This window comes from Corvus kubaryi, unplaced genomic scaffold (assembly GCF_017639235.1).
Source record: "Corvus kubaryi isolate FWS band 111438036 unplaced genomic scaffold, C.kubaryi_AGA036_p1.0 37260, whole genome shotgun sequence".
Lineage (NCBI taxonomy): Eukaryota > Metazoa > Chordata > Aves > Passeriformes > Corvidae > Corvus > Corvus kubaryi.
Window position 1 is genome coordinate 7,382,650 of NW_024581077.1, and position 26,647 is coordinate 7,409,296.

Genomic DNA, 26,647 nt, shown 5'->3' on the forward strand with positions numbered 1-26,647 from the left:
CCAGACTGTCAATCCAGATGGTAAATTCCAAGAACCATGGGGAAAACTTTCAACTGTTAATCTGGTTTGACAGACTTATTTTGGTTTAGGTCACTTTGTGCTTTTCCATGCTGGGACAAGTTTCAGTGTAAAAACCGAAGCCCCTTCCCTTGAAAACAAGACCACTGAAGATATTTTGTGCAGACATTCAGAGAACTGCAGTGAAGTGTTACAGTCTGGAGACGGTGGGTTGATTTTGATTGCAGTAGTGTTAGGGGCGGTTCTTGCAAGGGATGGGATAGACTGGGATCTCCACCCCTTGCTGCAGTTAAAAAGGCACTAACATCAAAGGAAGGAGCCAGGCAGGAGCTGAAGAGCCAACTTCCTCTCCTCTGGAGCACTGGGTGAGCAATGCTGCAGAGCTGTTAAACTAGTAGGCAAGGAATTGTTTCACAGGAAGAGAACTTATCTCTTTCTTCTGTCTCCCAGTGAGAAAAATGTGGCTGAAGTTTGTTTTGGCTATTCTTCTCTGGCATGTAACTGCTGCAAAGGAACCTGAGCCGTAAGAACTACCCTATTGCTACTACTAGTATTTATGGAAAGGCTTTAAAGACAGTGCTAATCAGTGTTATTCATTTTGCTCTAAATATTAAATACTGCCAGGGCTCATCTTTTATATCTGGAGAGCTGAAGTGGAATGGGGATGGCAAGTGAATCGTTCTCATATAATATGATCAGACCTCCTACCTATTGCAGAACTTCCATAGAAGTTGACATGTGTCCAGAAAAGGCAATAGCAGTAGTGACAGCAGGATGTTTTGCTAAAGCCAGGTGGGCCCAGGGCTCAAATAAAGGGCAAAAGGGCAAGAGTTGGGGGCAATACCAGAGTTGGGGGCAATACCAGGGCTGGGCTAGTTCAGAGCTGCAGGACAGAGTGAGGAGCACTGGCAGTGTGTCATATTTAATGTAAAGTAATTGCTGGGTACTGAGTAGTAACAGTGTTATGTGTTTGCTTTATCCTGTGGAGGCTGTTTCTCCTTTATATATGAGTGTGATCACTTTGATGTTTGGATCTCACAGACAGTATGTCCTGATGGTGCCTGCTGTCCTCCAAAATGACTCTCCAGGTCAGGTTTGCCTGCAGTTCCTTAACCTCAATGAGACAATATCCGTCAGAGTAATCCTAGAATACAGCTCTGTTAGTACCACTATTTTTAAGAAAACCGTGACAGCAAACAGTGGTCTACAATGCTTCAATTTCAAGGTAAGTTAATTTTCATTTATGTCCCCATGGAATAGAAATGCAAACAGGGACAAGAAAATTAAAGCAGAGAGCGCAGGAGAGGAACAAGCAGAGAAAGAAATAAGACTTGTTAAAGGCAAAAGGAAGCATAGGAGAGTAACACAGTAATGGACAAGGAGACATTTTTTATGGACAACAGTAGTAAGATGATGAAGTTGGTACAAGTGAGATTGTGTCTCTTCATAGGAGCCCAGGCCACAGATATTGCTATCCAGCAGGTTCTGGGGCAAATTACTTCAGGACTAACAACCTCTCCATGTTTTCCTGTTTTTTTCACAGATTCCTCCTGTCCACTCTGCACCACTGGCTTTCATCTCCTTCTCTGCCAAGGGCACCACCATCAGCCTAGAGGAGCGGCGGTCAGTGATGATCTGGAACACAGACAGCATTGTCTTCGTGCAGACAGACAAACCCATCTACAGACCAGGACAGACCGGTGAATGTTCGCTTTGTCTATAACATGGGCCTTAGGAGGCAATTTCTTCAGACAGAATTTCTCTGCCTGGTGTTTTTCAGGCTGAGCTACACTCTAGGCAGTTTCTTCAGAGTTTCTGTTAAAACTATTACAGTTGTTTGCTGTGTAGCTTAGAGAATCATCTTCAGGATGTCAGGAGACCGTCATCCCATGATCTCTATTAGTTTCTTTGTCCCTTCCTCCCAGGTGGCAGAAGCTATCACTGCTGCTGTTTCATTACTGATGACAGGCCAGGATAGTGGGAAGAGGTGAATAGATCACTACCTGGCATAAAACCATGCTTCCAGAGTCTTCCCTCTGTGGTGCTGGTCAGCATCAAAATAGTCTAAACACCAAGAGTGAAATCCATTACTTCGAAATTAATTATAAGTGGTTAAAGACAAAATCATACTATTTACCTTCTGGCTCCTGATGTGTTTGGACTTTGGATTTTCATGTTGCATTCTTGCACTTATGCTATTCCCTTACCTATGCTTCTCACCTGGCCATTAAGCAGTAGCCGGCTACATTTATCTAGATCCATTCTTCAATTCACTTCTAGGCGTTAAGGCTTCTAGCACACACTTTAGGAAATACTAGAAGAAAACTTCTTCCCAGAGATTAGTCACATAATGCAGCCATAAGACTAGATTAGTTTTACTTTAATTGAGTTCTATCTACATAGATACATAGTATGAAGGAAAGCTTACCAGTTGGAATTTGGTGCCACCAAGGTGTCCAACATGGGTTGTTTATTGGTCAAATGGCTTGGTTTTGAGCTGGGAAAAGCAGCAGACTAAACTAAATTATTAAAAGGTAATACAGTTTTATTTGTTCAGTCATCCCCTTTCTGTGAGGTTAAACTTTTATGAAAGTAAAATTTTCTCTAGTAACATTAAAGGAAACTTTTATGAGAGAGTACAAGAACTTCATGCTAGGGAAAAGTCCCTTAATCAAAGTCTGTGTAGGATTCTTCTACCTTCAGATGCACTTCATTATGTGCATCCTGTGCAAGTGGGACTGTTGGAATATCCTGTGAAACTGGGAGTACTAATGAATGCAAAAATCATGCTCAGACAAACAAACTATGGTCAATGCTAACACCCTGTTCCTTGCCTTTCCAGTGAGGTTTCGTGTTGTTGCCCTGGATTTCAATTTTAAACCTGTTCAGGAGAAGGTGAGTGACCAGTAATATTCCCCTGGATTTAAAACTTCTGGGAGACAACTTCTTCTCAAATTTTACATAAAGGATTGCTGTGGATAAAACGAGATGTTGCAGAGACTAAATGCCAAAGAATTTACCTGATTTCGTAAGCACATGCTGTAATCCACCCTGTCATTAGAGGCACAGGGAAGAAGGCAAGCGTGAAGCAGTTTGAATTCCTGACACAACTTCTGCTGTCACTGGGAAAGAGGCTTAAAAAACCCCTCCACTTCATTGCCACAGACATTATCTTTGCTCTGACCAGAAAGCCCATGGTTCAGTCTCCTGCTATTGCCATTCAGCAATTGTTGCTTGCAGGCATCAGTAAATCATCCACCTGGCACTTTGCCCATTTTAGAAATGGGGGAAATGAAAGAGGAAGTTGTTATCACAATTGTTTATCTCCTCAGAGGTATTCTTTCCACTGCCAGCAGTCTCTCTTCATGCTCATAGTCCATAAGCCAATCAATGGAAGGGTCTCCACTGACCTCCTCTCCTGTGCTTGTAATGCAGGAGACAGCACTGCAGTAACAAAAGAGCTGGTGCTAAAACGAAGCCCAAATCATGGTTTGTGTGCACCTCTATAACTCTGCTCACTCATATGCTCTGAGATTGCACTAAAAACACTATGATCAGAAACTGTCCCACCATTCTCATTTCATCTCTCTCCTTTATGAAAGCTTCTTATTGAAGTAAAATTGCTGTTAAGCTGATCAAAGTAAGAGATGAGCACCTCTTATTAATGGTATTATACTGAATATTGGTTATACATTTCTCACAGTCTTGAGAAAAAATAATTTTTGTTTGATCAGCCTTCTAATCTCTTCTTCCACTTTGTTTTTTCCTATTTCAGTACCCACTGATTTCAATTCAGGTAAGAAAGTTTGTCTTTGTACTGCATTACTCAGGGCACACGTCCTTATGTGGGTTTGTATGTGTCCATACACAGGCAAATTCTGCTGCTGAGTACACCAGCAAAAATTAACAGAAACTCCACAAAACACAGGGATGCTCTTTGAGCCTGACTTCCATAGAAAGCACACCTATAATCATTCCAGCAGTCAAAAGTTGTAGTGTTCTTATATCTGCCTTTGACTCCCCTCCCCTTCCCCCAGTTTGCTCAACTTATTTTGGGATATATCTTTCTGTAACTCTAGTGCTGCTAAAAACAATGAACAAATATAGGTTGTGAATACAACTACCAGTGATCTTAGTACTTTCATGGCATTTTCTGGTGATTTTTAACACAATTGCAGTTCATGTCTAGACAGCATACAAGTTTTTTACAAGCATACAAACTTACAAGTTTTCATTTTACACTGTGAAGTGAGGAGACTTTATTTTGTTTGCAGTGAAAACATACATATTTTGAGCTCTCCACATGTTTTGCTTCCAGTCATTGCTGTAAAGAGTCAAGGAAATGGTGTGAATGTGTTTTCTTTAGTCTAACTAGCATAACATATACTGAGAGGAAAATGCCACCCCAGTTAATGCTTCCTTCCTTTTCCTGGCAGCTGAAAAAAAGTCTGGGGTTGCTAAAGGCCAAGATTTGCATGGGATAAACTTGTCTGAAGGGAAAGCACAAAGAAGATTTTCTTTCTCTCCCCTCGTGGTGCAAATCTAGAGCGACATATACTAAAGAGCAGGAAGAGCAGTATTATGCAACTTCCCCTGATGATTGAGACTAATAAGTAGGCTGGCAGAGGATGCCTAAATCTGAGAACAATAGATGAGAATCTAGCAACATCAATAATAACATGAATAATCCGAGTACAAAGGCGTGATTTAACTCAATGTGTTTGCATTAAGCAGCTTCTCCAATGAGTTAAAGCAATCTGCTCTGTTTTCTACTTTGTTGCTGGTTTTGTGTGCTAAAAGCAAAAGATTTCCAAGGCAAAAAGCCTGTGAGTCTGTATTCTTTTTTTCTTCAGGATCCAAGAGGCAACAGGATCTTTCAGTGGCAAAATGTGAAGTCAGAGATGAACATTATTCAGCTAGAATTCCCACTCACTGAAGAGCCTATCCTGGGGAACTACAAAATTATCGTAGCAAAGAAGTCAGGAGATAAAACAAGTCACTCCTTCCTTGTGGTGGAATATGGTATCTTTTTTACTCAGTGTAGAAAACATTATTAGAGATGAGCCCATATCAAGCAACCCTTTTGACTGCTAAAACTTCAAACAGCTTTCTGGCAGCTCCAATTAGTTGCCATTAAGAACTGGAGAGATAAAAAAAGAAAGAGAACAGTAAAAAAACCAACAAAACAAAAACAAAAACAAAAAAACCCCACAAACCGAAGAAGAAAAATTTAACATTTTTCACATACTCAGCCAGCAAAATAATCTCCATAAGAAATCAAGTAATTCGCAAATTTCAGTGAGACAGACTAAACTTTTCCCAGCTATGTCCATGAACTTTCTTGGACAAAGATCTGCAAGGAGTCTAGACATCACAGGATTCACTTCAGAAGTCCTGTCTTCTCTTCAAAATGTTGCAGAAATATTTCAGTAAGCTGTTGCAGATCAGGCCAGTTCTTAATCATTCTGCCACTCCAGTTCTGAGATCCCATTCCTTCTGTGACTAACAATGAGATATATCCTCATTTTTGCTTTCATCTTAAGAAGGTCTGCAAATTTACTGTATGCCAGTATTGGGTTTTTTCTTTCCATTCTTTGTCCTAGTGTTGCCAAAATTTGATGTCACAGTCACTGTACCAGAAAGCCTTACAGTCCTGGATTCAGAGTTCACAGTGAAAGTCTGTGGATTGTAAGTACCAAGTGCAGAGTTGTTAGGAAATATGCTGAAGAGGAAGAACTTCCCAAGAACTGGGGAAAAAGCCAGGGCTTGGAGAAGAAACCAAAATATGCAGGGCCCCAGAAGAGGTTGGTCAGGGTTGATGTGGTCATTGGAGCTTTCATTTATTCGTGTGCTCATCTCATTTTATTGTATGAGTATTCAGTTCCACATGTTGGATAAATCTTTTGAGAGGCTCCCTGGCAAAGTACGATGTGTCCACTCCCAAAAACCCACTTCAGAGGGAGACCTTCATAAAGCAGAGCACCATTAAATTCTAGCAGGGATCTTATGGTTCCAGCTGTCTAACTCTTCCTCCAAGCTTGGTCCTTCAGAAGGAGCTTGCTTACAGCAACGCCAAGATCTTGTAATTTGAATTCCAGAGTTGAAATCCTGATCCCCTTGCAGATACGAGGAGCTTTGCTTTGATTTCAGTGAGTCTAGAACTCCAGTCAAAGCTGAAGATTGGAGACAACAGTCTTAATTTGGTCAGTAGCCATGTCTGTTCATTATGAAGGTATTTTTTTTCTCATTTAAGTTGTGTCTTTGTTTCATGGGTTTAGGTGCGAAAAAGAACTAATTTTGATTTCTGAGTTTTATTTTTTGTTTGTTACAGCTGGAGAGTTAGTAAAAAGCCTGTGAAACTATTCCATGCTCTGGCTTCCCAGCTCAGTGCTTGTCTTGGATCTGTTCCTGCACACATTAGTTTAAGATTATTTTTCAACTGTTAGCTCACAGACCTCATCAGTTCATATTTCCTCTTCCCCTAGGTACACCTATGGCCAGCCTGTTGAAGGCAAAGTCCAGCTCAGTGTGTGCAGGGATTTTGATTCATATGGGAGGTGCAAGAAGAGCCCAGTTTGTCAATCCGTTACCACAAATGTATGATACATAATTTATATTCCTCTTCATGCTTGTCCTCTCTCCTCTGTTCTTGTGTCTCCCCCTTTTCCCATCACATTTTTTTTCTCTCTTTGATCCTTCTCTTCACTCTACTCATCTCTTTGCTTGTATCACTAGCTAGGAGCTCAGGGCACATCATTTCTCTTCTTGGCTTCCTGCATGTTTCATCTTCATGACTCTGTTTCCTATAAACATGTGTAAATCATGTTAAAAGTACTGGGAAAAGATTTCACTCACTGAAGAGTCCTGTGTATTGTTAACACCCTTTGCAAACTATGAGCCTTGAGAACAGGCTTTTTCTTCCCTTTCCAGCTGGAGACAGACGGTTGCTTCTCCCGTGTTTTCAGCTCCAACATCTTTGAGCTACATCGCACTGGTTACATGAGGAACCTTGACGTGAAAGCCACTGTGACAGAGAAAGGAACAGGTAATCCTTTCTGGACAGTCAGAAACAGCAGCAGTGGTGTGGGCAAGGAGGAGAGTAGGAGATACTCAGCCTCTACTTGCTGAGTACAAGAATGTCTCCCTGAGGAAGGTCCCTTTTTACAAGCACAGTGACCATCTCCAGGCAAACTCTGATGATGCTCTGTGCAGGACAAAGTGTATCTTCTCTTGACTCTGGGCATGTCTTCCAGGCCTGCAATTTACAGCTGCTCAGGTTATTTCCATAACTCAGGTGATGAGCACCATACAGTTTGAGAACATGGATCACCACTACAGAAGAGGAATTCCTTACTTTGGACAGGTAAGCAAGAGCTTAGAGGGCTTGTATTGAAGATGATAGACAGGCAATCACATAACAACAACGATGGCAACATCTAGGGGACTGTTTGGGTGGGGGGGGGTGTTCTCCCCTAGCTTCTTCTGTTACATACAGTACCCTACTGGTAATTCTGAATACTGAAGGCTATTTGTTTATTCTGAGTTTGATTCTGCCAGAAACACTTTAAATCAGAACAATTCATTAACTAGCATTTTTCTAACTTGCATTTTAAGCTTGCTATAAATCACTGCCTCTCCCCTCAGAACTGACCACCACATGCCAGCCAGACATGAATAAAAACACTGGTGGATGAGGGAAGAAAGAGGGAAAGGAATTTAAGACACACACAAAAAATCTAGGAGATAACAACAGTTTCTCTCTCAAAAAGGTTTTCCATTATTTTGTTTCATGATAATACCCACATAACTCTGTCAGTGGTTTAAAGGGTAGGGATAAATCTCTCTCCTTCAGTTCAGCTTTTGTCAATGAGGAAAGGATAAGGGGGACCAGTAGCACTGAAAGGAGATAAGATTGTCTTTCAAGTGTGGAGATTTTCCCCCTTTCCCATTCTCACTCTGTTCTCTTCTTTTTAAAAATCAAAATGAATGCTCATTTCTAGCAACATAAAATTTACTTAGTGGGGCCTGTTATTTTCCTATTTGTTTGTTTAACACATAAACAGCAGAGACCCTGTAGACAATCAGAAAAATGTTCAAAAAAAAAAGATGTGGATAAAAGGCTTTCAGACACTGAAAATAGCATCAACAGACTCTCAAAACTAAGGAAGAAAAAAAGGAAGGGAGAAAAGAAAAAATATTTTTAAACTGAATATGTATAGTCAGAAGGCACTGATCAGGAAAGAGATGAGACATGACAAGTTCTTGCTCCACAAAACAACACTATCAATGGTGTGGCATATGCTGAGGAAGCTTCTGCTCCAAACCTCATTAGATAAGTCAAATACTTGCCAGAAAGTGAAGAAAGACATTTCAGTTGTCAAGTATTGCTTTGAAAGAAGATGAAAAAACAATTTTGCTGTTTGGAGAGCAAAGGAGTGCAAAATATCAGTATCTACATACAGAAAGACAATATGCTCAACATGTTTCACGTTCCCTTTTACAGATCAAGCTGGTAGACAAAGACAACTCTCCTATTTCCAATGAGGTTATTCAGCTATTTGTCAATAACAAGAACACAGACAACTTCACCACGGATCATAAGGGTGTTGCTGAGTTTAGCATTGACACATCTGAAATGTTTGATCCTGAGATCAGTCTGAAAGTGAGTACAAAACAAGGCTGAATAGAGACACAGAGAGAGATGACTGGTCTCAAACTGGACCAAAAGAAGAGATGGAATTATATTTGAGTTCTGGTAATAAAAATGTACTTTCTCCATCTTATTTTACAGTTTAGAGCTCTCAAAAATGACCATAAGAGGAGTGAGGAAAACATCTGAGTTGTTGCAATGCAATGGCTTGTTGCAAGGCTGCTTTTCCCTTACCAGTTTGGCTTTAGATGCAGTTCTTATCTATATGCATTATGTGAACTAATCATTCTGATGTCAGAATGTGATGATGATTTCCCTAGCAATACCTGTTTGTTTTCCTTTTCTTCCCCACTCCCTCTCCTGATCAGGCAATTTATAAAACCAGTGACCACTGCCACTACGAAGGCTGGATAGAGCCTTACTACCCAGAAGCGTCTCTCTCCGTCCAGCGCTTCTACTCTTGGACTAGCAGTTTTGTGAGGATTGGGCCCTTATGGAAAGATCTGAAATGTGGGCAGAAGAGGATGATCACTGTGCACTATGTCTTAAACACAGAAGGATACAGGAGCATCAATGCCATGAACTTCTACTATGTGGTGAGTAGGAGGTTGTGGGTTGGTTTGCTGAAAGGGCTTTACTGGGCAACTATCTGGAAATCCATCTACAGGAATTACAGCAGTGAGAGCTCTTCATGGTATTCTCTGCCTCTCTCTTCCCTTCCTTTTGCTTCTGCTTTGTGACCAGCAGCATTGTTCCCAGCAGCAGCAGTGGGAGCATTCAGTGTGCCCTAAGGCTTATGCTTAAGCTTTCGAGATCATCTCATTGTGGATAGTCCTATCGATGCACAACAAACCCGATCGCTGCTTTCTCCCTCCAACTTCTACCAACCCATACATGTCTTGATCTTCTCTGCACAGGGCATGGCAAAAGGCAAGATTGTCCTTACAGGGGAAATTAAAGTTAATATCCAAGCTGGTAAGTTAAGTTGCCAATCCATATTTTTGCATTAAAACAAACAAACAAACAAACACCCAGATGGTTGAATCTAGAAGCTGTTGGGAGGGCTGTATCTCTCTTTGTCCATGCCTGTGTGCATGATAGTAGCACGACCACTAAGATCACTATAAAGTCAGGTTTAGTCCAGCAATAAGTTCAATTGATACCAGTCAAATAGCATTCTCTAAAGATCTTCCCAGAGGATGATGTAGGGAATGCAGAGTGTCTGCCTTAGGAGCTAATCTGAATATGGCCGCATGTTCAAATCTACAATAAATCTGAGACCACCTGGATTAAACCTTGGCACATCACCTCCTGGAAAATGTTTCAGTTTATCATCTAAATCTAGATTGCTCCACCGACTGGTACAATTCCATGCCTGTTGAGTTTGGCTACTACTACAGTAAATCTTTGATATTCCTTCCTTATTGGTGCCTTTATTTCTTCTAACAGGCCAAAATGGCACTTTCACCATTCCACTTGTGGTCAGTGAGGAAATGGCTCCAGCCCTTCGGTTGCTGGTGTACACCTTACACCCTGACAAGGAGCTGGTGGCAGACAGTGTTCAATTGCCAGTTGAGAAGTGTTTCAAAAACAAGGTGAGAGGCACTAAGATATAGCAAGTCTTACCTGCTGTCAGGTGAATACAAATTCTTTGTGTATACATCCAACAACAGATCTCCAGTTGTGTTTCTTGTTTCCTTCCACTTCTCTCTGCATCAGTCCTTTCATTTTTCTTTTTTCTCTTTGGCCTTACATCTTTCCTCTACCGCCTGGCCTTATTGTCAAAAGATAGATCTTCCTTTAATGTCAAAAACATTTCAGGAAATCCACATAAATCCTAAATAATTCTTGCCTCTCTTAAACTCTACTAGTGTTCCATCTAGTTTCTGCACTTTCTGTCCTTCAGGATACTGAACACATTTTAGACTTAGCCCTAGACTATTGAATCTAATTTTTCACACTTTTTTGTTGAAAAATGCATTTTAGGTTTACGAGAACTAAATACACACAGAAAAGAAAGAAAAAAAAAATCAATCTGGGGTTTAAGTTTTTCTTCCTTTTTTTTTTTTAATGGTACATTTTCATTTATAATTTAAAAATCAAATTTCATCATTAAGATTTTTCTAATCTTTAGCTCCTAAAAGCTAAAATGCATGAAATTATAGGACAAAGCAAACCAAGTGACATGAAACAAAATGTTTCTAGTTACCCACTTCTAGTTACCCATTTCTAGTTACCCCTCCTATTTCTTTTCCTCTTATCTAACACAAATGTGAAATTGATTTTGTTCTGAACGGGTCCAAAACAGAATCTGGTTTATATATTTGCTAACATGGGCCATGGACCTAGGAAAAACATTATTTGCTCACTGTAGTGATTATTGCATGTAGACAAGTCATAATAAGGTTTGATTTGATTCGATAATAACAGCAAAAAAGAATCACAATTTGTTTTAAATTACTTGAGGTGGGCTTCACTTAAGCTATCACAGGAATCTAAGAGTGCTTATTGCCTAGGTCCCTGCTATAAAAGAGGCCTGGTGGAGACCAGGCAGATTTTCTGTGCTTTAACAGAAAATCCTTGCCCTCTCCTTCTTGCCTTCCACTCACACACAGAGTTCAGCCCCAGCAGCATGGATTACCCATGCCAACATCTGTTCAATGAATTTCAGGTCCACCTGGAATTCTCTGAAAAGCAAATGAACCCAGCTTCCAATGTCAGTTTGGTCATTGAGGCTGCTGCCAACTCCTTCTGTGCTGTGAGGGCAGTGGATCAGAGTGTGCTGCTCCTGAAGCCTGAGACAGAGCTGACCACGGAAATGGTAAGCTGCCAAATGCCTTGTCTCCTTCCACGGCTTCTTCCTCCTCCATTACAGTGTCTCTCCACTTGATATTGTTAGACTGTGTTAGAGCTCTACAGCTTTAGGCCTGTGCTGGTCATAAACCATCTCTAGTAGGCAATAAAGAGATTTGTTTCCTGTGGATTGGAAGTCCCCTTTCATGTGGGATTCAGTTTAACCTGTGACTGGTCTCTGGCAGCACAGTCCTCCAGCATATCTGCCGCTCCTCCCCGTTTTGTGCCATCAGCAAACTTGCTGAGGGTACACTCTGCCCCAATATCCAGGCAATCAGTGAAGGTGTTGTTCAAGACTGGACCCAGTATTGGTGCACCCTGCTGTCCACCACTAATTACTGGCCTCCAACTAGACTTCGTGCCACTGACCACTGCCCTCTAATCCCAGCCATTCAGCCATTTCTCAGTCCAGGAAACAGAGCAAACAGAGCCTGTCAAACAGGCTGACATCTCAGCTCTGGCAATTTGCAGTATTTGACAGTGAAATTAAGGCTGATCTTCACACAGACACATTTTCTGTGTTTCCTTACCCCTCACAGATATACAGCCTGCATCCCCTACAAGACTTTCAAGGCTACATCTTCCAGGGGTTCAATCTAGAAGAAGACTCCCAAGAGCCCTGTGTCTCATCTGACCACATCTTTCACAAAGGCTTGTATTACACACCTGTAATGTCTGGATTAGGCCCAGATGTGTATCAAATCCTCAGGGTAAATGTCCTGTACATTACTTAAATATGCTGAAGTAAGTTTCTGCTACTGTAGTGCTAGATTCTGCTAATGATCCTGTTAGTAAAACCTATACATGACAAACTCTCCTCTTGCACCTCTATGTTCAATTGATTCTGGTGCCTACTGTGATTTTCCAACACGCACAAAGGTCCCAAAAGTCTCTGCATACATGTCTCTGGGCACCTCTGTGGTGGAAACACAGTAATGGGAAAGAGGGAAGAATGGAACAAACCTCAGTTACAGTATGGTTATGGCTAACACCAAAATGTGCTTTTTACAGGATATGGGAATTAAATTTTTTACCAACTCAAAGGTTCGACAACCAGTTGTATGCACTAGTGAGACTGTGAGACGTCAACCATATGTACTGAATGAAGGACACATGGCTTCTGCACACTATGTCAAATCATCAGGTAACACAGGGGACAGGAAGGAGATTTTACCTTTCTCCTTAAAGGAAGTGGTATTCATGTGATAGGAACATGGACAGTACTCATTAACCACATTGGTTTTGATATTGAGTAATGGCCTGGCACAGAATGAGATAGCTTAAGCTAATGGCCAATGCCCCAAAGAGTCTTTCAGGTCTACACTTCTGATTCATGTCCAGTTTCACACTGGGAATTGTTGGCAATTGGCAGTGTCACACAAAACTAACACTGTTAGTTATTATGATTCCCTTCTGACCAGAGCTAGTTGGGAAAGACTGTGTGACTGTGGGACAGCAAACTGAGTTAAGAGCCAAGTGACCTGAGTTCTAGCCCTAGGTCTCATGCTCATATTTGGAGACCAAAACTCTTCAAATAATGATTTCTTTTTCCTTTGACAGCAGGTTATACCTAACCGGGGATACATTAGTAACATAAAATAATATTTGTGTGGCATTGCATATAGTCTCAGTTAGAAGGAAATGGTAAAACACTCATTGTCCTTCATACTGGCCCATGTACATTAAAACCTGTCCTTTCTGGGAGTCTCCGTTCTGTGAACCTGGTTTTACTAAATTCTCATTATCTCTTACCAGCTGAAGCTGGTAGGGAGGAACGAGAGAGGAGACTCATCCTTGAGACTATTCGGGAATTCTTCCCTGAAGCTTGGATTTGGGATATAGTTCAAATTAAGTGAGTACTGCTTCTTTAATCCCCTTGCCTTGCTTAAGGAATTGGTAAATATGCCCCCGATGTCCTGCAAGGTGGCAATCCTTTGCCAACTCTTCTTCGTTTTTGGCCCATAAGACCCAGTTTTTCAATCACCAGCTGCCCATCTGCCCTTCTCTTTTCCATGAACAAAATATCAAAGATGTCCCTAAAGACACCTGTCCCCACAATGTGTGTACCATGAGCCGTATTCCCTTTCTCAGATGAAGGACACCTCTATTTAAAATACGGATTTGCAGTACAAGAACTCTGATTTGTCTTTCCAAACCCAAGGAAATGATGGGCAGAAGAACTCTCAAATGGACTTTTCTCAGATTTTAGTGATAAATTCCATGTGGGATGGGATGTCTGCAGATAGAATAACGGTAGTTCTGGTTTTCAAAACATGTTGCCTCTACTGAGAAGCAAGTTATATGAAATTTACCCTTTCTAAAACTTTCATCCTTTCTCCATTCCCATCAGCTCTACTGGAAAAGCCAGCATCTCATACACCATCCCTGACACCATCACCAAATGGAAAGCCAGTGCTTTCTGTGTGGAAGAGCTGGCTGGATTTGGCACATCTGTGCCTGCCACCCTGACAGCCTTGCAGCCTTTCTTTGTTGATTTGACCTTGCCATACTCTATCATCCGAGGAGAAGATTTCCTGCTTAGAGCCACTGTCTTCAACTACCTCAACCAGTGCATTAAGGTGTGTACTTCTGCCCAGATGGTTAGACCTTACCCCATCTCCAAAGAAGCTGCAGCAAAATGATTGGTGCAGGTGGTTGGATCTGCTCTTGATTGAGGTACTGCTCATTGTAGCTGACAACAGGTATCATGACTGGATTTGTCCTCTTAAACCACTACAGAAAAAAGGGAGATCTCTGTGAACTATAACTAGAATGGGTCTATAAAGCAACTCTCTCAAGATCCATAGAGAAAAGAAAGAAGTGCTTTGCAGAGTATCATTCGCCATCCACAGCTGTGCAAGCTATCAATGGCTTAAGTGGGGTCTTCTCCTTAGGAATCAGGTGTGCATAGGATGGTTTAACATCTCAACGAGAATGTTGTGAGAAACAAGAGGGAAAAATGTTCAGATCACATCTGATGGGTGATTAATCAAACGCTATCATCTCAGGCATTAAATCTGCTTTACACTGTTTACTCTGGACATAAAGAGATAGTCTTTCACCCCTCTCTAATAATAAAGCACCATTTGCATATGGTACAAAACCTTCACCCCATTACACTGCTCTTTCTGTTCTCAGATTAATGTTTCACTGTTGGATTCCCTTGATTATCAAGCCAAACTCATCTCCCCAGAGGATGATGGATGTGTATGTGCCAAGCAAAGAAAGACCTATGTCTGGAATATTTTCCCCGAAGAAATTGGTATGTGCTTTGAATCTACTTGGTTTTCTGTTCTGAGATTGATACTAATTTAGATCTCACCTGAAAAAACTTAATCCTTTTCCAACCTAGGGAGTTTGGTCTACTACTGGTCTTTTCAGTTGGGTTAAAGAGCTTCTCCACAACTTCAGTGTGTTTATCATTCCCACTTTTAGAGATCAGTTCTCTTCCCGTATGTCTCACCTACAGTGACTGACCATTCATTATGTTGAACTACTTTATCTTATTCATCAAAGTTTTCTTACTTTCTCAATCATCCTCTATGATAGAGGTAAATTTTTTTCCTTTTCTGCTGCTATTTAAGGTAATGTAGTGTTCAGCGTTACTGCAGAGACCAAGGATGATGAAGCTTGTGGAGACAAAGCCCCTGGGAACATCAGTATTGACTACAGGGACACCCAGATCAGAACACTGCTGGTTGAGGTACTGCTGACAGCTCTTCCTGTTTGTCCTGTACTCCTTTTCCTGCAGAAACTAAAACACAGCAGAAGTACCAAAAGCAAGTAAAAGTTTTTCAGGTTCCCTAAAGAACTCCTGGTATGGCTCTACCTGTGTGGGACAGTGTCTGGCTGTTCAACCCAAGTCCAAGTCCACTCCCATCTGATGTCCTCTTCCATGAGGATCAGTGGGTGTTGATAAGTGCATGTCTCCCTCGTGCAGAGGAGAAACTGGAAATGAGGGACTCCATCTGATGGGATCTCCCTTTTAGGAGTAGCCAAACTGTACATGAGCTTGTAAACTGTTGTTTCAATCCACCTGTTTTATCATGCAGCAGACTGGGCAAGGGTGTGGCCTTTTTGTCACTGAATTTCTTCTGCATGCTTTTGTCTCATCCACTGCCTGTGTCTCCTCTTTCCATCTCCATGCAGCCTGAAGGAATCAGAAGGGAAAAGACTCAGAACTCCTTAATCTGTACAGAAGGTAAGGGTCTTATATACTGCTGTCTTGAGAAGAACTGAAAGGAAGGTTGGAATTTGCATTCCTTCCTGCAGTGCTTGTTGATGTTTTCCCTTTTTACCAGAGTTGTCCATATGACAGCTAGTATGAGTGTAATAGTGTAATAGTTCAATTCCCTGCTACCAAATTACTGTGTGGTCTGGTGCACATCACCGAGGCAGAGTCTGTGCCGTGGTCAGATGTGCTCAGATGCTGAAGGAAGACTGCTGTGAAGCTCTCAAAGGGAGATGACCTTTCTGTGCAAAGTATGTCCTGTGTTTCATTCACTCATGGTGACTGTTGTCCTCTATTCCTTGGATACCTGCAGCTTACAGCTTTCCACCTCTAGTGGGAAGGGCAAATATAATATTCCTTTCCACACCATCTCAGTGCTGACAGCAAACAGTTCCTAAGGTTTCCTGGCTGGCCTAAAAGAGGCAAAAAAGCAGTTCTGACCCCCACCAAACACCTCTTCCCACTCTGTCACTGAAGAAATCCCCAGGTTCACAGATACTGCAGCCTGTGAACACTAATCTTTCCCTGTTTTACTGTTTTCTATTGAGCAATGACAGTGACTGCACCACTTGATCTGTTTTTCACAATTTTGATTTTGCTGTGTCCATTCTCTCTTCTCTCTTGCTGTGTCTGTTCTTGGTGAATGCTGTGAGTTTCACTTTATTGCTGTCTCTTGTGTGCAATTTTGTACCGTGCAGTTTGTACCAGGAGCATTTCACTGTTACAATTAATATTCCTATACAAATGACAAATATTTTTCTCCACAGATGATGTAGTTATTCAAGATATAGCTCTAGAGCTACCTACAAACGTTTTGGAAGGATCAGCCAGAGCCTCATTTTCTGTTGTTGGTAAATATATAATTAATAAAATATAAAAATAAAGAAAATGTAGAAAATATAAAAAGAAGGCTCTTTCAGGATTCAGAATGTGAGTTTCCACTCCTTGTGTGGGAAACTTTTGAGAAAAGAGTCTGATTCTCTTCTTGTCCATCAATGTTCTGCATCGTCAAGATGGAGTTTAGATATCACTGCATCACTCTTCACTACTCTGCTTAAATTTAGTGCATTTGAAATTCTTTGCATGAAACTGCAGCACAGTTCTGAGTTATGACCTCAGCCAGACTCATGTCAGTATGACTTTTTTCTACACACCCACCTGCAAATCAGAGATGCCATTAGAGTTTTTTCAGTCTTTTCAGGACATGGACTTGGTTACGTGAGTCACTAGCCATAAAATCCTTGCTTTGTAATGTTGGTGACTTTCAGAAGCTCATTCCAGAAATCCCTTTCTGGGTATGTGCTACCTTTCCTAGAAATAAAAATTTAGAGGTGGTTTATCACACATCTATCAATGTCTCTTTGCAGCATTAGTTGTTAATTCTGCAATAAATGTTGCAATGTAGCAGCTCTGGCTATTCCCTTCCATCCTCTGGAAACAGAAGTTTCCTGCAAGTTCCTTTCATTTCCAACAAGAAGCATCTGCTTGAAGTGGCACTAAAATAAGTGTTTCTGGTAAGGGCAATTTAGACTAAGTAAGGAGAGGCAGAGAAGGGACTCTTTGTTGGCTGCAAAGCACAACAGAACTCAGCACTGAGAGCTTCATGCTTGTTCGGGTGGCTCCCAACCCCAGCTAGGCTTTTATGACTCTGCCTGTGGAATTGAAATTACTGGTGATTTCAGTGGCCATGAGTTGTGCTAATCCCCCCTCCCATCTCCTGCTCCCCAGGTGACATCATGGGCACTGCCATGCAGAACCTACACCAGCTCCTCCAGATGCCCTTTGGCTGTGGGGAGCAGAACATGGCCCTCTTTGCACCCAACATCTACGTCCTGGACTACCTGAACAAGACAGGGCAGCTGAGTGAAGAGGTCAAATCCAAGGCCACTGGATACTTAGTGAGCGGTGAGAGCTTTGTGGTTCCCTTACAATGTGTGCTGAAATTCCTGTTGAGGGCCAGTGAGCAGAAGCAGCAGCAGCAGCATGGCTACTCTGGCTGATGGCATCACATTTGTAGCACAGCCCAGTGACCCAAGGGTTTGCCCTGATCAAGATGTTTTTTACTTTTCTTTATCTTCTTATCTTATGCCTTTTTCTGGCATTCAACCGCCACGTTTCCTTTGCGGTTTAATCTTTCAGTCCCCTTCTCTTTTTCCACTCAGGCACAGTATGTATGCTGATTCTGTTAGTCTAGTTGGAGCACAGAGCTGACAGAGCTCTGCCTACCCTGTGACTCAGTGTTTCTGCAGGACATGATGTTCCATACTTCCATTCACAGGATCCCTCAGGGCTCCCCTCCTGCTTGGTAGATATACATGGCCTTTCCATTCTCACCCGCTGTGGTTTCAGACAAATATGTAAGCAAACAAAATAGGGTTTTGCTTTTACATCCAAGAACACTTCCTTTTTCATGTTCTTGCAGGCTACCAGAAGCAGCTGTCATACAAACATCCTGATGGGTCCTACAGCATCTTTGGCACCAGAGATAAAGAAGGGAACACCTGGTGAGTGATTGGGAGCAGAAGTGGCTCAGAGGAGAATTTGCATTCAATATCATGATGCAGATAAGTGGCAGTTTACTGGCTGAATCAGATGCACAGAGCTGTCTAGGACTGGGGGTTGGTAAGTACTAAAGAAATGCCTTCCATCCGCTGTCAGGCAGGGTGTACAAAGAGATGTTGGTCCCTAAAGACCCAGCTGACTTTCTGATTCACGCTCCTGCTGCCTCCCATGAAACCCATTGCACTGTGGTGCTCTGTAGACAGGATCAGCCTCAGAGTTGTGCTGGACCTCCTTCCCATGTCCCATTTAGCTGCTCATCCTGTAACTTCTCTCTCTTGGAGGAGCACACAAAGAGAAAGCAACCCACCAACATGCTGGCTTTAACTCTTCATGCTCCTCAACAGCACAAATAGGAGGACTGGCTTCTTCTGTTTCTTCCAGTGCTCATCTCACAGCTTCATCTTTCCCTTGCAGGCTCACTGCCTTTGTGTATAGATCATTTGCACAAGCTGGCCACTTAATCTATATTGATGACAGTGTCCAGTCTCAAACCCTGATGTGGCTGGCAAGCAAACAGAAGACAGAGGGCTGTTTCCAGAGTGTTGGGACACTCTTCAACAATGCCTTGAAGGTAGCAGAGAATTACTACTTGGCCAAATTTACACTTTTTCATTAAGAATATGCTCTCCTATTACTGCCAAAAACTATATTTCACTCCAAATGCCTGTCTTCTTCCAAGGGCTAACTCTCCACATCTAATAATGACTATTTTCAGCTCAGTCAGCTTTCCTACACCTACTTTACATGTTATGTGCACCTGAGATACGGTTACAGGACTGTAAGCTTGAAGGAGTAGTGTTTTTGGATTTAATAGCAAAGGGCTTCTCTGGATTTGTGAGCTCTTCAAGAGCTATGAGAATGCTCTCCTTCCTTTTGGACTGCCTCCAGAACCAACCACACTCTCTCAGCTGAGATATGGCAATTCATATTTAAAGGCTTCTCATCTGTGGCGTTCGCTGATTATTCCTCTCTCCATGTTGTCTTCAGGGAGGAGTAGATGACGAGCTGTCGCTCTCTGCCTACATCACCATTGCCATCCTGGAAGCTGGGCACTCCAGTTTGGTAAGGTCCTGGTATTCAGATGGAACTGGTCCCCAGTTGTTGACTTGGGTCCAGCATCTGCTTAATTGTCTGGGTAGTAAAGAGAGAGAAAGAGAGGGAGAGAGCTCCCAGAGTAGGTGACCATGCTCTGCATCTGAACTGGTTGCTGTGATAGAGGAGGTCCCCATCCCTATACCTCTAAACCACCAGTCTTTGAGTAGAAACCATACAAACCTCAGTGGGGTTAGATCTTCTCATTTGACAGACACAAAATATGTAGTGACACCCCTTGTCTTCCAACAAAAAGACTTGACAAGTAGAAACCCACACATGACAGGTAGTAACACACACACTACAGCTTAGCCTCAAAGACAGCCCAGTCAAGAAAGTAAGTTGTTGCAGGTTAATCTATAAAATCTACAAAATCTACAAATGGAACTAAAAGCTATGTTGGAAAAACAAAGGTCCATCAGAGCAAAAGCTGATCTGTCCTTTTCAAATAGTTGGTAGGACAAAGGCGACTACAGAGATGTTAGACTTCAATAGGTGAGTTAGCCTCCACTTTGTCATATCCTTTCTGAGGACATGGAGTCAAAGTGTAGATTTTTTGTGGGTGTAAACCTAGTACAACATCACAGAATTAAAGTTACACCAAAGTCAGTGAGGATAGAAACTACTAAGTTAGATTTGTTCAAGACAACAAACTCTTGACTACAGAAATGCAGAGCAAATTATTATGAAGGTAAGTAGAAGGAATTATCTGTGAATGAAACAGAAGAGTCTTCTGTTTATAGACCAGCTTCTTTAAGAACACCACTGAAAGCTATTTGATTTGTTTGATTCTTCCTGTGAAATCCCTTTTTGAAGAATTCTGTATTCTCTCTCCTGAAGTCATTATACAAGCTGAAATCCCACTCTCATTGCTGTGATAGTGACAGGATGAGGAACAGGTTTAAGGAAAATGAATTTTTGAGAAGGTGAAGACTACTGTCCTGAATAGAGCCATATGTTTTTTTGTTTTTAAGTACCCTGTAATCCGAAATGCTTTTTTTTGTCTGGAGACTGCATCTGAGAAGAGAATCAGTGATGTTTACACTCAGGCACTCATGGCCTATGCTTTCTGCTTAGCTGGCAAGGCAGAAAAATGTGAATCATTCCTTGCAGAGTTACAGAAATCAGCAAAGGAAGTTGGTGAGTTTCAGTCACTTGGGGAATTGGGATGTGGGAAGATGGAACAGATCTTACTGATGGTCTAACCTTGACAATATTGAGAGTATGGGCACATGAACCAAACTGCACAAATAATCTGTGGAGTTAATCTGCAGTGCATTCATTGATCTGCAGAGAGCCCTGTTGAGGAAGAGGCCTGGATGCAGTGGGACACCGAGGCAGCACAGATCAGTGACACCTGTAATCAATATGGGTTCCTTCCTCTCTTTGTTTATCCAGATGGCTCACAGCACTGGGAGCAGGAGGAGAGGTCTCCATCAGACAAATCTCCCTCCTTCCTTGACCACGCCCCTTCAGCTGAAGTTGAGATCACCAGTTACGTGTTGCTGGCATTGCTCTACAAACCCAACCGGAATAAAGACGATCTCACAAAGGCCTCAGGGATTGTGCAGTGGCTCATCAGGCAGCAGAATCCCTATGGAGGTTTCTCTTCTACCCAGGTGCCAAAACTACCTTCCATTCCACAGCCAGTCCTAGGAATTGGGGCACTGTTTCAGCGTTCCAGCAGAGCTCTGACTACCTAGTCCTGTTTATCTTTTCTATTTGCTGTCTCTGAGAGAAACCAAACCTTTCTGTTAGGAGACCAAAATACTTTTTTCCCCCTCTTCTCAACTATAGAAAGGTTAAAGCAATACAAGAGTAATTTGACTAGCAACAAATACAGATATTTGTGTCAGGGATGAGCCTAGAAAACAGCAAGTCCCATCTGTTAGATGACCCATGAGTTCTGTGTACCTCCTCAGAAAACACAGGCTTTATCACCACAAAAAAATCTAGAAGTGTACTCTGGTGCTCAGATTTTATGTTCTGAGACCTTTGTATTAGGATTCTTCTACCCTAAAGCATGCATGGGAACTCTGGAGTTTTATACAAATTCAGGATGAAGCAACTGCAGTTGATGTTGCAACAGTGACTTTGATCTCCTCTGCACTGGTCACACTATGCAGCCAATTGTCTTTTATTATTTTCCTTTTTTTTCAGGACACAGTCATTGCTCTTCAAGCCCTTGCTGCTTATGGTGAGGCCACCTACAACTCTGCTTCACAAAACAGAGTCAAGATCACTTCCAAAAAGCCTTTTGAAAACGTATTTATTGTCAACAATGAGAACAGGCTCCTGCTGCAACAGACTCCCCTTCCAGAGGTCCCTGGGAAATACAGCCTGACAATGAATGGCAGTGGATGCGTATTTGTGCAAGTAAATGTCTTCTCCCTTCTTCATTGTGTCTCACATTTTGCAGACCAGATAGCCATTGTTTTGATGATTTTCTAGCTGATTTCTCTTTATTTTTCCTAATTACTTGATTTCCCTAGACCCTTTAAACACTCTTCCCCATCCCACATTCTGACTCCTGGGGAAATCTGGCATGGAAAAAAGAGTCCTTTCTGATCAACGTCTGGTTTCTTTCTGGGAGGTGACTCTGAGTACAAGCACCTTCATTGTTAAGGAGTAGAAGTCTGATGTGTTTATCACTGATGCAAGCAAGGATCTTCCACATAAAACCAAGTGCAACATTGCCAGAAAAGTTCACTAAGTGTGACATTTGTTTTTTTGGAATGCAAAGAAAAATCCTTAGCATGCTTGAACAAAAGGGGGGTTTTTTTGGTTTTTTTTCCTCTTCCAGACAGCACTGAGATACAACATTCACCTTCCAGAGGGGTACTTTGGATTTCTGCTTTCAGTACAGACACCAAATGCTTCCTGCCCACGGGATAGACCAGCAAAATTTGATATTGTCCTCATAAGCAGGTAATGTGCCCTCAGCAAACCAGCTGCACAGATGACAAGGCACACAGAGAACACTGCTGTGTGTTTTCACTTCAGCTTCTGAAGTCAAGAACCACAAGCTGATCGACATGCTGATGATGTCAGCCTGTGAGACACAGTATCCCAAAGGACCACTGACAGGGCCCTCTGTTGTTTCAGTTACACGGGGAAACGAAGCAGCTCCAACATGCTCATTATTGATGTGAAGATGCTCTCTGGCTTTGTTCCTGTTAAGTCTTCCCTGGATAAGGTAAACTTAGAGGAGCAAGACTAAATTACTCCCCACAGGGACAGAGGAGAAAACCAGAGGCGTGGTTAAGAATCATTCAGCCCCAGGCTGTGCGAGGTGTTTGCACGGCTGCACTGTTCCTCACTGGGTGGAGGGAATGCCCTCCAGGGAGCTTCAAACACACTGACCTTCCTATATTTAAAACTAGGAAGGGTTTCAACTCAAGCCAGAGCAGCTGGCAGCTGCAACTGGGAGCTGGCACTGCCCAGGTAGGGAAAGGGTGAGAAACCTCTCAGACTAGCTCTGAGATGTAGATCACACCAGAGTCAGGCAGTATTCCCCAAGGGAATTGCAGTGATCAGTGCATTCGGAAAACGCTCATACCCTCAGCTAAGTCAAGTGGTAGGTTTTTATCCATCCTTTCAATGTATTCAGCAACATTTGGACTCTAAAAGTTAGCTTCCAGCCCTTGATATTTGAATAGGAGAAGAATGAATACCACTGACATGCAGTGGTAGGGTCTGAGGCAGCACTTGTTTTTTAATGTTTTGCAAACATATTTATCTCCATTTTCTTGTTTCAAAGCTCATTGACAGTCATGCAGTGATGCAAGTAGAAAACAAGAAAAATCACGTCCTCCTTTATCTGCAAAATGTAAGTTCTGGTCACTAACAATTTGATTTCCACAAAGGATGGAAACAGCATGTAATAGGTATAACCATAATATGGATATACCCTATAAGGTGCATTTATCATGTTCTCTTCCTCATCAGTTTTTTACTGTAATCACTAAGCTGCTTACTTCCCAAACTGCATGTAACATCCCAACCTTCCAAATGGCTTCAAACTGACACCTGTCCTACCAGCAACTAGAAAAACAAAAAAGTTAATTAAAAAAAAAGCACATTGGAATTAATCAAAAATCTTTCTCCTTTCAGTCAAAAGCAGGTGAACACCAGAAAAGAGGTTCCCTTGTGTGTATGTCTCTTTGGCAGGCTTCTCATAAACCTTAGTCCATCCAGCAGGACAGGGAACACTGCTTTCATTCTCCTCTGGAAAGATTTTCATTGCCTCTCTTGTACATATAATCTAATCCCTGAGTCAGAGTTTTCTTAGTATTAATTTGCTCAGGCCCTGTAGAACTAGTAGAAGCCAATACCCCAGTGATGAACACTGTAAATTGATTCCCAGTTTTCTGGTGGCACATAATATTCATTTCTGAAATGGGAGGGATTGAAATACAAAACTTTATTGTCCTGACAATTGGGAGACCCTGGAAAATTAAACCCAGTCCCTTTGGATAATTTTCCACCTCTGGCAATAGGATATGTAATAATTACAGAATTACAGAATCATGTGATACAAGCAGGATAAAAAACCTATTAGCTTTTCAGTTCAATTTCCCTTTGGACTCTCCAGGCATGTTGAGATAATGGCTGTCCCATATCTGTATGTGTGCCATCAGTGGGATTTGGAATATGCAACCTGTCAGTTACCACCCTCACCTGCTCCAGATGGTGTTGTACAAATAAAAAGACTGATGCGATCTCTGACCTTCCATTCCAGATCTCACAGAAGGAAAGGAAAGAAATCACTTTCTCAGTTGAGCAGGACTTTGTAGTGACCCACCCCAAGCCAGCTCCTGTGCAGATCTATGATTACTATGAAACAGGTAGGTCTTTGATTTCAACCAGTCTGAAGAGTGGGGAAGGGACAGGGACAGCAGAGACACTGTGTGGCTTAAGGGAGACCCAGAACCCAGAACCAGCCCTGCTGCAACCAGCACTCTTCTGAACTCCATCAGTATCTGAATCTAAGGCCAGAGGAGAGACTCATTTCACTTTAATAAACTTGGTCTCATGCCCAACCAAGTTGACCAGTAGGCATGAGTAGAGAGTTATGAAAATACATGCACCAGAATAAAGGACATTTCAAGGATCTCCAGTTTAAGCACGCATAAGTTATATCCACCTTCAAGGTAACAGGAACATTTCTATTCCTCTCCAGAAGAGTATGCTGTTGCTCAGTACACATCACCTTGCAAAGAGGTTGTTGCAGAAGTGGACTAAGGATTCAAAAAGGTAAGTGAAAGCCAGAAAAAACCAAGCAGATAAGGAAGTGAAGTATAAAGCAGCAGGAGTAGAGCGAGTAGAACAGTAACCACTCTTGAAAAAATGAAGTCTCCATGAGGCTTCTCAGAGAGCAGGCAGAGACAGTGGCCAGATCCTGTCCCATGACACCAGTGGAATCCAAGTGGGGACCACATCACTGCCTGTTGGGAAGAGCTTAGCTTTTAGAATGAAAGCCAAAGTGCAGAATAATGGAAAGACTGGGAAATACCTTCAAAGCTTCCTCAAAAGCATGGATACATAGCAAAGAACCATTTACCTATGGCCATCCTTGAAAGTCTTCCCTCTGGAGCCTATGCTTCCCAGGCCCAAGCAAAGTTTTCCATATGGACTAACAGAAACTTTTTTCTTGGACAGTTAATACATTATCTGAGGAGAACACGAGGTGACATGAATCACAGAGGTGGTTTATTAACTAGTCAGAGGTATGATGCTGCCTGGCTGTAGAGGAGGTCCAGGTCTGCATCCTGCTCAGCACAGCAGTTCTGCTGGCTGGTATCTGATGAGCAGTTTCTTAGGATTCCAGGCACAGCTTTCTGCAAGGCCTTGGTCCAGTTTTTGTCTGTTTTGCACAGAAAGAACTGACTACCCTGTATCTTGAAAAAAAATTCCTGTGTTTTGCAACCTGCAGCTATTGGTTTGATCTCATTGAGGTTATTTTCTTTTGGATTTTCACCTTCAGGAACATCATAAATGTTGAACAAGTGGCCAAGCACCCTATTTTCTTCTGTCATGAAGTCCTGGAAAGGGCCATATCACCTTAGGAATCACAGTGGGACTCTGTGACATTGATTGAGCTGGTGTCTGATTCTCTGTTTCCTTTCACATCACATCTCTCCAGTTCTGTAGCATAATCGTGTATACCTTTCCACCAATAAACCTCCCTGTTACACTGGGCATTGGCTTTTTTTCAGCGTCACAGAACAGGCATTTTAATGATAGTCCACGTGTCATGACTGCTGGCTGGGGGAGGGAGAGGAACATGCTGGTCCTGCCTGCAGCACTCTGCCTCCTCCCTCAGCTACAGCTGGTAACCACTGCCCTCTACTGCAATACACATCGTGTTCAGTGCCTCCCACACCCAGAGATGGCACCCACTGCTCATGGCTGCTGCACAGCCCCTCACCTTTCCCCAGCCTGCGGGGACACTGTCTTTGCCCCTGTGGCATAAGAGTAGGGGTTTGCGTGTGGACACAACAGAGCGACTCCGTATCATGCTTAGCAGAGGACAGGCTGAGGAAAGGGGCAGCTTGCAGTCTCGGCCTGGTGAGTGCCCGGTCTCACACCCTGGATCTCACCCTGCCAGGCCCTCCAGTCCACACGCCCGGCCAGAGTTTGTCCAAACCACATCACGATGGATCGTGTTACCAGCCACCGGCAGCAAGCCTCCCCGTTTTCCTGCCGCTCCGGTCATCCCTTACGCTTGGAGTCGTGGTGGTTTCTGCAAACACAAACACACCAGCAGAGCAGCATCGGGAGGGCTCGGGAAAGAAATAGGGATGCTGCTCGTCTTTCCCGGCAGCAGCAGCGGCGCCGGCAGCTCTCGCCGGGCTCCCAGAGCCGCGGGTCCCCGCCCGCCGGCGCCCCGGCTCCGCGGGAGCGGGCATGGAGCGAGGCGGGCACCGGGCGGGGAGCCGCGGGCACAACGGGACCCGCCGCGGAAGGGCCCGAGCAGGAATTTAAGTGCAAACTGCTCAAGTGCCGAGGGCTAGGATGTTTCGACAGGATGCATTCCGCCGGGAGATTTGCTAAAAGCTGCGTGCGGGCTTGCGGTTTTTTTTCCCCCGGTGAAAATTAATCATCAGGTCAACACAGAATGTCACTCTGCCCAAATAATTTTTTTTTTTTTTTTTTTTTTTTTTTTTTTTTGCAAAATGCACTAAGCAGTTTGAACTTCACAGGGCGGGCCATGCAGGATATGCATGATGCTGATGTTT

At 42.7% G+C, this 26,647-nt stretch overlaps 1 protein-coding gene across 1 annotated transcript; it reads left to right on the top strand.

Annotated features, from left to right (window-relative positions):
- The first annotated feature begins 1,059 nt into the window (after positions 1-1,059).
- Positions 1,060-25,610, top strand: LOC121662729 (ovostatin-like). The gene is made up of 35 exons (XM_042024251.1): positions 1,060-1,243; positions 1,562-1,718; positions 2,861-2,913; positions 3,794-3,814; positions 4,872-5,040; positions 5,622-5,706; positions 6,504-6,615; positions 6,949-7,063; positions 7,272-7,381; positions 8,522-8,680; positions 9,037-9,264; positions 9,586-9,643; positions 10,118-10,263; positions 11,340-11,489; positions 12,061-12,231; positions 12,533-12,665; positions 13,277-13,373; positions 13,872-14,100; positions 14,660-14,783; positions 15,106-15,224; positions 15,671-15,722; positions 16,520-16,603; positions 17,481-17,657; positions 18,175-18,256; positions 18,729-18,885; positions 19,302-19,376; positions 20,381-20,546; positions 20,805-21,025; positions 21,567-21,782; positions 22,210-22,334; positions 22,512-22,602; positions 23,167-23,235; positions 24,148-24,253; positions 24,589-24,662; positions 25,393-25,610. Exons 1-34 carry the CDS (start codon positions 1,073-1,075, stop codon positions 24,648-24,650), a joined length of 4,290 nt encoding a protein of 1,429 aa, XP_041880185.1. The 5' UTR covers positions 1,060-1,072; the 3' UTR covers positions 24,651-24,662; positions 25,393-25,610.
- Positions 25,611-26,647: the final 1,037 nt, after the last annotated feature.